The sequence below is a fragment of the Propithecus coquereli genome, unplaced genomic scaffold (assembly GCF_000956105.1).
Source record: "Propithecus coquereli isolate 6110/MARCELLA unplaced genomic scaffold, Pcoq_1.0 Scaffold205, whole genome shotgun sequence".
Classification (NCBI taxonomy): domain Eukaryota; kingdom Metazoa; phylum Chordata; class Mammalia; order Primates; family Indriidae; genus Propithecus; species Propithecus coquereli.
This window is the reverse complement of record NW_012145523.1, coordinates 1,317,391-1,329,646: the sequence shown is the minus strand read 5'-3', so window position 1 is coordinate 1,329,646 and position 12,256 is coordinate 1,317,391. Positions and strand designations below refer to the sequence as shown.

The 12,256-nt window shown below is 51.1% G+C and overlaps 1 protein-coding gene across 1 annotated transcript in view; it reads right to left on the bottom strand.

The window, feature by feature from the left end:
• Positions 1–8,501, bottom strand: part of CAPN8 (calpain 8) — a 54,466-nt gene extending 45,965 nt beyond the window's left edge. The window contains exons 1-2 of the mRNA XM_012644054.1: positions 8,265–8,501; positions 3,223–3,292 (exon numbers count right to left, since the gene is read on the bottom strand). Of these exons, the coding sequence (XP_012499508.1) occupies positions 3,223–3,292; positions 8,265–8,501 (307 nt within the window). The remainder of the gene's footprint in view (positions 1–3,222; positions 3,293–8,264) is intronic.
• Positions 8,502–12,256: the final 3,755 nt, after the last annotated feature.

Sequence of the window (12,256 nt, the reverse complement as noted above, 5' to 3'; positions counted from 1 at the left end):
TTGGGCTGGACTTCTAAGGCCAGTGACCGTAGGACTTGTGGTTGATACACAGGTGTGACTTACAATGTGGGTGCACGAAGCCAGAAAGGGGTACTTCCTGTGTAGAATAGGGTCCACTTCAGTGGCCATAAGGGCCTCAAGATGCTCTGAGATATGCATGGGCCAAAATGCAAGGGAGAGACAGACTGTGCTGGAATGAGCAGCGGAGGGACAGGCTGGGTCCCTGAGGTCCCCTGAGTGATGTGCAACCTGCAGCACCCACTGCGAATGGGCACCCACAGGTGCGTTCCACAGGGAACTACACACTTGCCGCTTACTCCGTCACTACATGGGGTGACCCTGAGACCTCACACCCCAGTAGGACACTGAGCATGTGTGGCCCTTGCTAGACCTGGTGAGTACAGGCTCCACGGAGAACAAGGAGCGAGGAAAGGCTGGGACTGCAGGCTCAGCATCTTTGGAGAACTCTCCTTCACAGGGTACCAGGAGGCCTGGGGGTCCAGGGAGGGCTTTTGTTTGGAGGCTCTTTCATCAAAGGATTTTCTCATTTAATTACTTGTGTGGAGGCAAAACCACACTGTCTTCCTGCAGGGGCTGAGCTACCCAAAGAAACATCATACCCTACAGTAAGAATTGTTTGGATTCGCTGGGTCCTTAGCATTCAGCCTCCTCGATCTTTATTTCCCTAAAACACCTCTGCAAAGAATGCCGGCTCCCGGGCTCCATGTGAGCGTGAACTCTGATGGGAGCCAGAGGCTCACACTCTAGGATGAAAATCTGGCTTTGCAAGGACAGTCAGGAGGAAGGAAGGATGGATACCCCACCCTCATGCGAGCAGCCACATGTTGGACCTGCTGGCACACAGCCTCACACACGCGACACGATGTACAAACAAGGAGATGCACTGCGACACTTTTTATAACAGCAAGAAAATAACTCAAGTGTCCATCAAAGGGAGACAGGATAAACCACAAATCAACCGTGCTGCGTCCACACAAAAGAGTATAGCACGCTGAGTGGCTAAAAAGGAATGGAGTGTCTTACAGACTGTCATGGAGAGATCTCTACGATATTTTATTAAGTGAAATAACAGTGAATAATGGCAAGGTGCCAAACAGTGTTTATAGTACGCTGCCTTCAATGCCAGAACGGGATAAAAATTAAAATATGTATTTTGATTTGCTTGAATTTGCATAAAGAGATGCCGAACGAAGTTTAAAAAAAAAGTGGTTACCAGGCAGTGAACAATGGAGTAGATGCAGACAGGCGGGGAGCAGCCTCCACTGGGCACCTTTCTGTTGTTTTAATTTTTAAACTGTGCGTATTCAAAACAATACTAAAAATAATAACACAGAACTCTACGCAAAAAGATATCATTTTCATTGTCCAGATCAACTGTTTAAAAAAAATCATAAATTAAAAAAAAAAAAAAAACCTGAAGCACACTCCACAGCACTGTACTCGATTCTGAAAAGCCAACGAAGCATCGAACAAACGCTAGTCGGCGTCACGCCCTGCTCCAACAGCGCTGCGCGCTGCCGCCTTGCTCCCCGGGAACGCGCCGTGTGTCGGGTGAGGAGTCTCTCCTCTTAACCTCGCCGCAGTCTGCTCATTGCCCAGGGCCACGCGGGCGGTCGCGACGCAGCCACCGGCCGCCACCCCGGCCCGGAGCGGCGGGCTGGGAGCTGTGAGGCGCCCACTTCTCCGCTTGCCGAGGCTCCGCCCGCCCAGGCCCCTGCGCGCCCGTCCATTACAGCCCCGCGCGGGCGGCGCTCCCCCAGGGCGGCGGCGTGGGGGTCGCCCGGTTCGTTCTGACGCGAGCGGGACCCCCAGTCAATCAGCGGCTCATTTCCCGCACCGCCAGCCTCCACCGCCGCCCGCGGCGCACGCTCACCATGGCAACGCTCCGGCCCCTTCTGGAAACCCTCTCTTCTCCTCGCTTAAAACTATTCAAAGAAAAATCCATCCGAGCCAATCAATGAAAAGTACTTACTAAATACCTTTCCCAAAGTTAAAACGTCTTTTAACAAGGAGCTGCTAAAGGCACCTTGGAGGTCGCGTTTCCCAGAGACACGCTAAATCAGCTCCAACATGGAGCTGGAAGGAAAAGCGCACACCGGCCGAGGACAAGGGAAGGTCAGCACGCCGCCCTCTGCCGCCCCGCGCAACGCCCGGGAAGCGAGGCTGTGGGGCGGGAGCAGGTCGTGCGCCCCGATGGCTCCTGCTGATTGACCGGCAGGCTCCGGCCGGGCCGGGGCATATTTGCTCTGCGCATTAGAGGAGCGAACACTGGAAGCATTTAAAATAAAATGCCCTGCAATTTTCAAAATCGTGAAAGTTTCCAGCAGGCTGAAGCGAAAAGGTTTTCCTCGCTAGAACAAGGAGGAAAGAGAAAAAGGGAAAACCTCCTAAAAAAACAGGTTACGGGGTTGGTGTGGATGCTGAGGTTTTTGTTTGTTTTGCTGATTTTCACCAAGTAGGATTTGTTTCTTCTTTGTGTTCATTTCCAGGTCTATAGTTTGCAGCTGTCACCGGAGGGCAGTTTGGAAGCCCGGAGAATTCAATTCAGGGCCAGGTTGTCCATAAACCGTCACTGGTTTCCAACTCCATGGAGAAACTCCCGTCCGGGAGGCCCTGGGCCCAGGAGGGCTGATGAGATCAATAAAGCTGATCCACTACCAAGGGGAGCCTCAGTTCCCACAGCCGGGGCGAGGACTTACATAACAAAATGAAATTATTTCTTACACTTAACTGCACTTGATTTGAAAGGAATATGATAGGTTCGGAAATAAAAATTCTTGATTCCAGGATCCCAGGCCTATGAAAGAATGCCTGGCTAGAAAGATAAGATTGTTTTCTTACTAATTCTAAAAGCATCAATTATGACATCCCTAATAACAGAGACATGGCTATTCCATAGGGCAAATTATGTCTGCTTACAGGTAACTACTAGGAAAACACAGTGCAGCATGATTATCTACTCATTACTCCAGCACTAAAGTGGCTAAGTGAGCTGGCAGAAAAACCTCTTGTTGGGGGAGCCTAAAGGTAGTTCCAGCCTTCAGCCCCAGAGTGAAGACTGACTGCAAAAGCACAAACCAATATGGAGAAATCAGGGACATAATCCCGTTGGTCAAGCGCTACAGGTTACTCTGGGGTTGCTCTGATATTACACACACCCCGCCCTCCACAGAACAAACAGGACTTGCCCCAGCCACTCACCTAGACCACCCTGCCGAACGTCTGTGCGCGTGGCTCCGCCAATGATAAACTGGGGGCTGGGGCACAATTCCTGAGAGCAATTGGGGAAAAAAACACAAGTCACCAGAGGCTCAGTGATGGGGGCAGCAGGGGTAAAGGGACACCAGGGTCACGGAAGGCAGACCTGGAGGAGACCCAGGAGATCGTCTCACTGCACGGAACATCGGTTTATTGCTGAGGACGCCAAAGCCCAGGGGAGGGAGGAGACTTGCCCACAGCCGCACAGCTAGAGCAGGAAGGGACCCACACCCCATCACACCAGCATTTTTATCACTGCACGTATCATGTGGTTGTGTGGGTGTGAAGGGTGGCAGGGGCAGGGAGGGACGAGAAAGGCAAAGGCTGAGATAATGGTGTGACAAAATGTGATCTCGCCCATTCAGACAACACCCCTATTTATATAAGATAGAGCATTAGGATAATGTTTAGCAAAATGCTATGCACCCTGCAGACACTCGTTAAATACTCTAATGATCCCATGTGCTGCTGGAAATGCTGAGGTGTCAGGAAGTACCATCTATCCCAGGAGGAGAACTCAGCTCTGATACATTCATCTGTCTGACCCGCCCTTCCTCCTCGCCGACCTCAACTGCCATCTGCCTATGGGGCTCCGGAGCTCTGCTGGGGCGCGATGAGGCACGCTTTATTTGTTTACCCAGAAGGATTTATCGCATGCCCATTCTACACTCAGTATTGCTTGCACCGTGACAGGCAGGGGGAAAAGGGGAGCATGGCGAAATGAAAGAAAAGAAATAAAACACGTGATTCTTGGCCTCAAAGTGCTTTTGGTCTATGTAGGAAACCAAGATTGGCATTACAAAAAAATCAGAGGAAAAGAAGGCTGGTGCGTAATAATAGAATGTAGACTGTACCCACAAAAGGAGAAAAATGTCCAATAGTGATTATGGCTGAAATACTTACTGGATGGGAGACGATGCCCAGCCACTGGAAAGGCAGGATTTGAGAGTAATTTACAGATTTGTTCCCGAAGAAGAGATGGGTCTGTCTGGCCACCAGGCAAACTGCTGGGGGAAAAGGTGGACCCCAAAAGACAAAAAGGAAGTCCGCCTACATTTAATCAGAGGCATCCTGCATTGTGCTACATCAAAGACTGGCCGCGGAGAGCAAGAAAAATCTCGTTCTTGCTGCACAGAGACGGTGAAATGGTAGACCGAAGGGATTGAGGAAGCAGGCCGTGGGCCGAGGGCAGAGGCACAGGCTGGGGATTCCGGGGTTCTGCTGTGTGAGGTGGAGCCCTCCGAGTGGCGGTGCTACAGCCCTCCGTAAGGCGGCCGGCTCCTGCCCAAATGGCCGGAAACATCTCCTTTTGGCTGGCTTTTTTTTCCCAAGTATTAAAAAAATTCATTCACTTATTTTTCATTGAAAAAAATACATGCACATGGAAAAAAATCCAGCAGTAAAATAATGGTGTACAACAAAAAAAATTCCTTCCAGCTCAGATTCTCCACTGTTAGCATTTCTTACATATCCTTCCAGAAACTCTCTCCTGCCATAAAAGCACAAATATATACAATACATATACAAGGGCTGTGCAGAAAGTATCCAGCCATTGCTATTGTAAGGTTATACACATTTTTTATCACGTATGTCTTAGGACCTAAGAACTTTGTGATGAAGCTTTGTAATTTCATTAAAAGTACCATGAGTTGTTTAGCCAGTCCTCAAGTGATGGACCTTTGGTTTTTTGAGTTTTCTTTTCAATCTGTTGCAATCTCTGGTGCCAATTTAAAGAGAGATGTGGCACCAGCCAATCTGGGTGTTTTCAAAGTGGGCAGCTACAAATGCTGATCCCAGGTGCTCAAGAGTTCCCAGTCTCCAGTCATTTCTTGGTGACTAGAGTAGAGAGATTTGAAAGATTAATAAATAGGAAGAGACAAAAAAAATTTTTTGAATTGAAATTTTGCTTTAAAAAAGGTAGGCAGAGGCCAGACACGGTGGCTCATGCCTGTAATCTTAGCACTTTGAGAGGCTGAGATGGGAGGATCACTTGAGGTCAGGAGTTTGAGACCAGCCTGAGCAACAGTGAGACCCCATTTCTACAAAAAATAGAAAAATTAGCTGGGCGTGGTGGTGCACACCTGTAGTTCCAGCTACTCAGGAGGCTGAGGCATCGCTTGAGCCCAGGAGTTTGCAGTCGAAGTGAGCTATGATGATGCCACTGCACTCTAGCTGAGGTGACAGAGCAAGACTCTGTCTCAAAAATAAAAAATAAAAAAAATGGCTTCTACTAACCATAGAACATGCTGATGCTCCCAAAATAACTCCCTAAGCCATATATTCAATTAGCTATGTCACACTGTCCATGAGATATAATTTCATTAGACTCATATCTATTAATAATAGGCCTACCAAGGCCTGCTGAAATTTTGAGTTGGGTTGGAAGACAGAGCGATTGTCAAAGGCTCTACACAATTTAACGTGCTATATCCAGAATGGTGCTAAGTAGTTTATAGGTAGATGGAAAGTTCATTTTACTACATGTTATTCATAAGTATAATTCCATATGTCCCCTCCTCTGGAGTGCCATGAGTAATACGCTGAATGACTCTTTCGGGGACCACGGCAAGTCCTCAGCTTTGCCAGGAGATCATGTCTCAGCACCGTTCCCAAAGATACCTTACAATGCACCTCCTTTCTGGACACCCCAATCTGCTTGCAAGCCCCCGCAGAGCCCTCTCGGGAAAAGAAAACGGAGGCGTTTGGGTACAGGCTGCCTCTCCCAGGATCCCACGCATGTCCCCAACAGGGACAGCATCAGAATCTCCACTGACTCGGGAGTCCCTTCGATGATCTGTAAGATCTCAGAGGATAAAGCTGCATCCTCTGCTGTTCCCTTGTGGTACGTGAATGTGAGCCTGGCCAGAGCAGCTGTGACAATTCCTCCCTGGTGATTGGCAAAGCAGAGATTAAACTCTGACGCACATTTATGTCTTTGACACCCACGCGCACTCCAATAGGGTCCTTCCGCTCTGCCTCCCACATGAGTCGGGTTCCACGGCCTCATCCTCTGGATTTTGCTACTTCTGTTGACGGACACAAATGCGCACATCCAGTCTCAAATCGCCACGTCTCCGTGGACAGCGAGACCAGGTGAAGACGCGGTTTGGGGGAGAACGGGCAGTGTGCTTGCCTGGTGCGGAGGTAAGGGCTCTGAGAATTTGGAAGGAAGGGGAAGAACTAGGCAAAGGTTAACTGATACCAGACTTTGGTCACTAAAGGGAATAGTCCCCTCCCTGTTACCTCCCCTGCCCCAAGTCACCTGGGCTCTTCAATCCCACTCCCCGCTAAGGCTCTTCGTCAGATTCCTGCGGGCTGGGATTTACGCCTCTGCTAAGTTCTTACTTCGTGCTGCCCTGGGCATCGATCCTTCATTCCCACCTGTGCCTCCCCACAACCATCGGAGCTGAGACCACAGCTCATGCCTCAGTTTCCCCCCTGGCCACCTTCCCAAACCGTACCATGGCCAATGCCTGGTACAAAACAGGCTCAGCAAGCCACTGAAATGAAGTGTCGCTGCCAATTCTTGAAATCAGGATATAAAACCATAATCCCCAATCTTGATTCTATCAGCATGCCAGGGTAACCCCATAGGTCTCAAAGGAGGGCGGGAAGTGGACCCCATGGGCGGGAGGGTGGCCTGGCAAGGGAGTTGTTCTCAGAGGTGGAAACCGCTGTGTGAAATCAATAGGACGAACACAAAAAGGTAGAGATAGTGGGAGTTGAGTGATGGTTTCGATCATTTTAAAAGAATTATCCTCGGCCGAGCGCGGTGGCTCACGCCTGTAATCCTAGCACTCTGGGAGGCCGAGGCGGGCGGATTGTTTGAGCTCAGGAGTTCGAGACCAGCCTGAGCAAGAGCGAGACCCCGTCTCTACTAAAAATAGAAAGAAATTAATCAGACAACTAAAACTATATAGAAAAAATTAGCTGGGCACAGTAGCACATGCCTGTAGTCCCAGCTACTCGGGAGGCTGAGGCAGAAGGATTGCTTGAGCCCAGGAGTTTGAGGTTGCTGTGAGCTAGGCTGATACCACGGCACTCACTCTAGCCAGGGCAACAGAGTGAGACTCTGTCTCAAAAAAAAAAAAAGAATTATTCTCTCCGTATCTTTCCTTTTCAACCCCTGCCAAGAAACAGGAGCCGTGATTTGATTTCCCTGTCGTGGCTGGAAGACAAAAGCTACCCTGGCCGAGGCCACGGATGCCCGGTTCACGGCTTCTCTTCCGAGACCATGTCAGGGGCCGACACTGAGCAGAGCACTTTCTACTGGTCTAAGGTCTCACAACCACTCTGTGCGGGGAGGGTTCCTATCCCTGAGGTTAAACCACTTGACAAGGGTCACACTGCGGTGGGTCACAGGCCTAGGATTTTGGAGGACAGTTCCCCATCCCCTGCCCTTGAGCACTAGGCAGGAGCCCCTGACTTCCATCTGCATCCACACAGCCGTGGCTCCCACCTCTCCCCGCACCAGCCCTGATGGAGCAGTGACAATTCATGACCTTAAGCAACCCTGCACCTTTCCACAATGCTATGGTCACAATTTACCAGAGTGCTGACTACATCTAGCCTTGAGTTGTTCCACTGTGCACTGGCCCAGGGCCCTGTGCAAGTATAACCACTGTGTGTTCTCTGCCGGGCACTATGCTCTGAGATGTATCTCTAGTTCTTACACCAACCCTGAAAAATAAGGTGCCAGTAAACACCATTTTACAGATGAGAAAACTGAGGCTCACAGAGTTTATCTGTCCGAGACCACACACAGGCAGAGCCTGGATTCTCTAACTTGCCTGGCTCCAAACCTCATTCATTCTCCTGCCTCTATACCTCACTGCCTCTGCACGAGATTTTAGAAGGTGGCAGGAGTGAGGACAGGATCTGAAATATGGGGTCCAGAAACTTCAGCTCCACAGCCATGACTTCTCTGACCAGATGCGAGGGCCCTCCACCCTGCGTGACAACCAACAGCAAGCCCACTTCCTTACCGTGGGCCGCTTCCAGACGATGCCTTGGGTTTCGGGGGAGTGTGGTCCGAGATCCTTGTAGCCCAAAGCTGATGGACACGCTGGGAACTCTGGGTCCTTAAATAGGATCCCAGAGTCCAAGCACTGTTGCCTCAGGGTCTCGAAGTCCTGGCCCAGGTACTTCACAGCTTTCTGGTTGCAGCCAAGGCCTTCAGCAGCCGCACGCTGCTTGGAAACGCCCGCCGCCTGGGCTGCCATGGCCGTGGCTCCACGGGGCGGACAGGACAGCAGGGCTGCTGTGTACTCTCAGACAGCTGCCCTGCCGGGAGGGGAGCTATAAGGCAGCACCGAGGGAGGAGGAACGGACAAAGATTTCACCCCAGGCCCCGCTGCAGAAGGAAGTGAGTCAGGCCAGGAACAAATATGTACCCAAGGTGCAAATGAGGCTGCCCCACCTTCTTCTTCTGCCTTTTACAGGTAATTTGGAAGCTGGGAACCTTCCAGGACCCATCCTGGGCCATTAGCCTAAGAAATCCATTAGGATCTCAACCCTTTTCACCTCTTTGCAAGACTTGCTTGCCTTGCGTGGGGCCCACTGACTGAGATGAGAAGGTTTGTCTGCAGCTTGAGGCAAAGACTCACCAAGGAATTGGAGACATGGTTCTGAGCAGGAAGAGGGCAAGTGGTCAGAAGGGTCTCCTTTCCTTCCAGAAAGGTTTGGTTCCAAATTTTCTAGGAAGGAAAAAAAAAATCAGAGAGTGGTGATGCACAGAGTAGATTTGGAATAAGCCCAGCTGGAGGTTGTTCCACCCACAAACGCAGGTTTTGGCCTCCGACTGCCTGGGTTTCTACCCCAGCTCCACTAGTAATTAGCCCTGTCACCTTGGGCAAGTTATTTAATCTCTTTTCCCCTTAATTTTTCCATCTGTAAAGTGAAAGATCATAGGAGAACACACCTCAAAGGGTTGTTTGGAAGAGGGCTGAGACAGTATCTATAATTCGCTTATAACAGTACGTAAGAAGCATTCAGGAAATGTCAGATATCATTATTCCATAGAGCCAGGACTCCCAGAAAAGACGAGGAATCAGAAGTCTTAATGTGAGAAGTGACTTACAAGCCATGTGACCTTGGATTAGTACTTCTCCGTGGGCTCCAGTTTCCTGTGCCTCATCTACCCTAAGGATGTGAACCATACCGATTTTTGAACTTGGGTGTTTGTGGCAGATGGGAAAATGATCCCCTGAAGATACCAGGACCTAATCTTTGGGACCTGTAGATGTTACCTTACTTGGGAAAAGGGTCTTTGTAGATATGATTAAGTTAAAGATCTTGAGGTGGGGAATATCCCAGCCCTAACTGTGCAGGTGTCCTACTAAGAGGAAGGCAGAGGGAGACTGGACAACGGGTGGAGGAGGAGAGGCCATGGGACGAGACAGGTAGAGACAGGGAGACCCTGCCCCCAGCTGCTCCCTCCCCTAGAGCCTTGGGAGGGAGCATGGCCCTTGGTTGCAGTGATTTGGAACTTCTGGTCTCCAAAACGGTGAGAGAATGTTTCTGTTATTTTAAGCCACCACATTTGTGGTGACTGGTTCCAGCAGCCCTAGGAAACTAACACAGTATGCAGAAGAATCCCCCGGAACACTTGCTTCAAATGCTGATTCCCTAAAAGATCTTACCATCAACCCCCTACCCACATCCTCCAGCCCCCAAAACAAGAGTTCTGGTTCAGGTCTGAGGTCAGATCCAGGAAGCTGCAGTTTCCCAACCATTATCCAGAGGTGATGCTCATGCAGGGGACCGAGGGCCACACTCGGAAAAGCTCTGGGCCTGCCGACCTCTGAGGCCTCCAGCCCTGACCTTCTAAGCCAGGGACAGCCCCTGTGTTAAGCACTGAGCTAGGTGGGCAGGTCTAAGTGGCCAGAAAGAAGGGTGTCCAGAAAAAATGTGGTTTCCCAGGTTTCCTCAGAAATTTAAGGCCCAATGACCTTCAGAGGCTCCAGCTGGCTCAGAAGGACTTGGAATGGCCCCTGCCCTTTGGAGACTCTCCCTCGTCCCTGCAATGCCACTCTTCCCTGATCTGGCGTCGGCCCGCTATTGCGCAACTCCAGCGTTCACAGCCACGTTTTCGCCAGCCCGCAAAGTTGCCCTGGTCTCACCGGGGTGGGCCCATCCTCCCTAAAACCAGAACCACGACTCCATCGGTCCACACGGATCCCCCTCCACCGCACGGGATTCCAGGAGAAATCTAGTAACTCTGTGGAAAAGGAAAAGAAACATTTATGTTTGCTTGTGAATCCACTGCCTACTTCTCTGAAGCTTGTGGCTGAAGTCCGTGAGCAATCTTAACTCTACCCAGAGCGGGCACAGCAAACACAAACCTGACCGTGTCACTGCCCAGTTCAAACCCGACCCCACCCGCCAGTGGCTGCCCCCTTCTCTTAGGATGAAGGGTAAGGGGGCTGTCGCACGGCCCATCAGGCCCTGAGCAGACCGGCCCTGCCTGCCTCTCTGCCTCTACCCCTTGTCTCTCCTCCCTCTCTGCTCTGCCCTCCTGGCTCGTTTCGTTCCTCGGGTGTCGTGTTGCGCCCCATTTCCGGGCTTCCCACCTGCGGTGCCCTCCACTGGAAATGCTCTTCTCTCTGCCCCAGCCCTGCTCATGCTGTAGACCTGGGTGTCCCAGGAAAGGCTTTCTGGACAGCCCCCCCACATACTAAGCCGTTTCCCCCATGCGCTCTCAGAGAACCTGCGAGATCCTGCCCAGCACTGATTCCTGCGATCACTTAATTAATGCCTCTCTGCCCCGCCAGGCTCTGATCTCCACAAGGACAATTATCCGTGTTTGTTGTGCTTATCGCCGTTTTATCTCTGGCTCTTACAAAGCTCAAGGAACACAGTAGGGACTCAGTAAATATTTGTTGCATGAATAAACACCCACGGGTGTAAGGTGTTCAGAGGTTGGATAAGTGCACACCAGATACGATGACCTGACACCTTCAGGCAGGGTCATCAGTTCATCAGCAGGGACCTCGTGGCACTGTTTTCCCTGGCTCTGCTTCTGCCCTGCACCTCCCGGAGGCATTCCGCTTGGGCTGACTAACACGAGCAAACCCTTCCTCCATCAGTCGTAGAACAGGCGCAGCTGGTAATTTTCCTTCTTTGCAAGGGAACTCCTCTGGGGTTAGCAATCTCCTTCCCACCCCACCTGCCTAATAAACCTCCCTCCCGCATCCAGATGCCGCAAAAACAAACCCTTCCTCACCGAGGCTGGCGGCTCTGCAAACAGAGCCCTTGTGTACACAGTCGTGAGAAGAACAGCCAGTGGAGTCGGGAAGTCTCTGCCTCCCAGCACCCCATGAGCAGACAGCGGACGTTCCCCTGTTACCCAGCTGGGCACCGAGGAGGAAGCAGCCTACACCCACGGTCTCCGTCCACCTGCACAGACGTCTCTCCAGCTTCACGCCCGAGACCCCTGCAAGAACCAGAATCAGCTCCCAGCCAGGAAGCCTGAGGACCCAAGAGGAGGCTGATGAGGCTGTGGAGACACACGCCTGACACACGCCTGGCTTAATAAGAACGCTCCTCAGCAAACAGCCCGGGTGAGTGACACTCCCCTCTCTGCGTGCACCAGCCAAGCCCAAACACAGAGCTTTATCCACAGACAGCTGGCTCCTCCTCGGCCAGAAGGATCAAAGCTGTATCATCCCCTCAGCAAGGAAGATAAATCACGTCACTTGCACCCAAGGGTCCAAGCGTGCTTTTCAGACGATGAAAGTTGGCAAAGCTTGTTGTCTTGCACAATTATAACTTTGGGAAAGGGCTGGGTGAAAGCTGGCAGCAGTATTCTCTCTCCTGGGCCTTCTAATTTCAGAATGCTAAGGCAAGCGGGGGCAGAATCCTGTGTCAGAAGGATTACAGAGCTCTTACGCATTGCTGGTGGGAATGCAAAATGCTGCGACTGTTTTGGAAAATGCTAAATGTAGAGTTACAGAGTCACATTCCACTTCAAGGAATT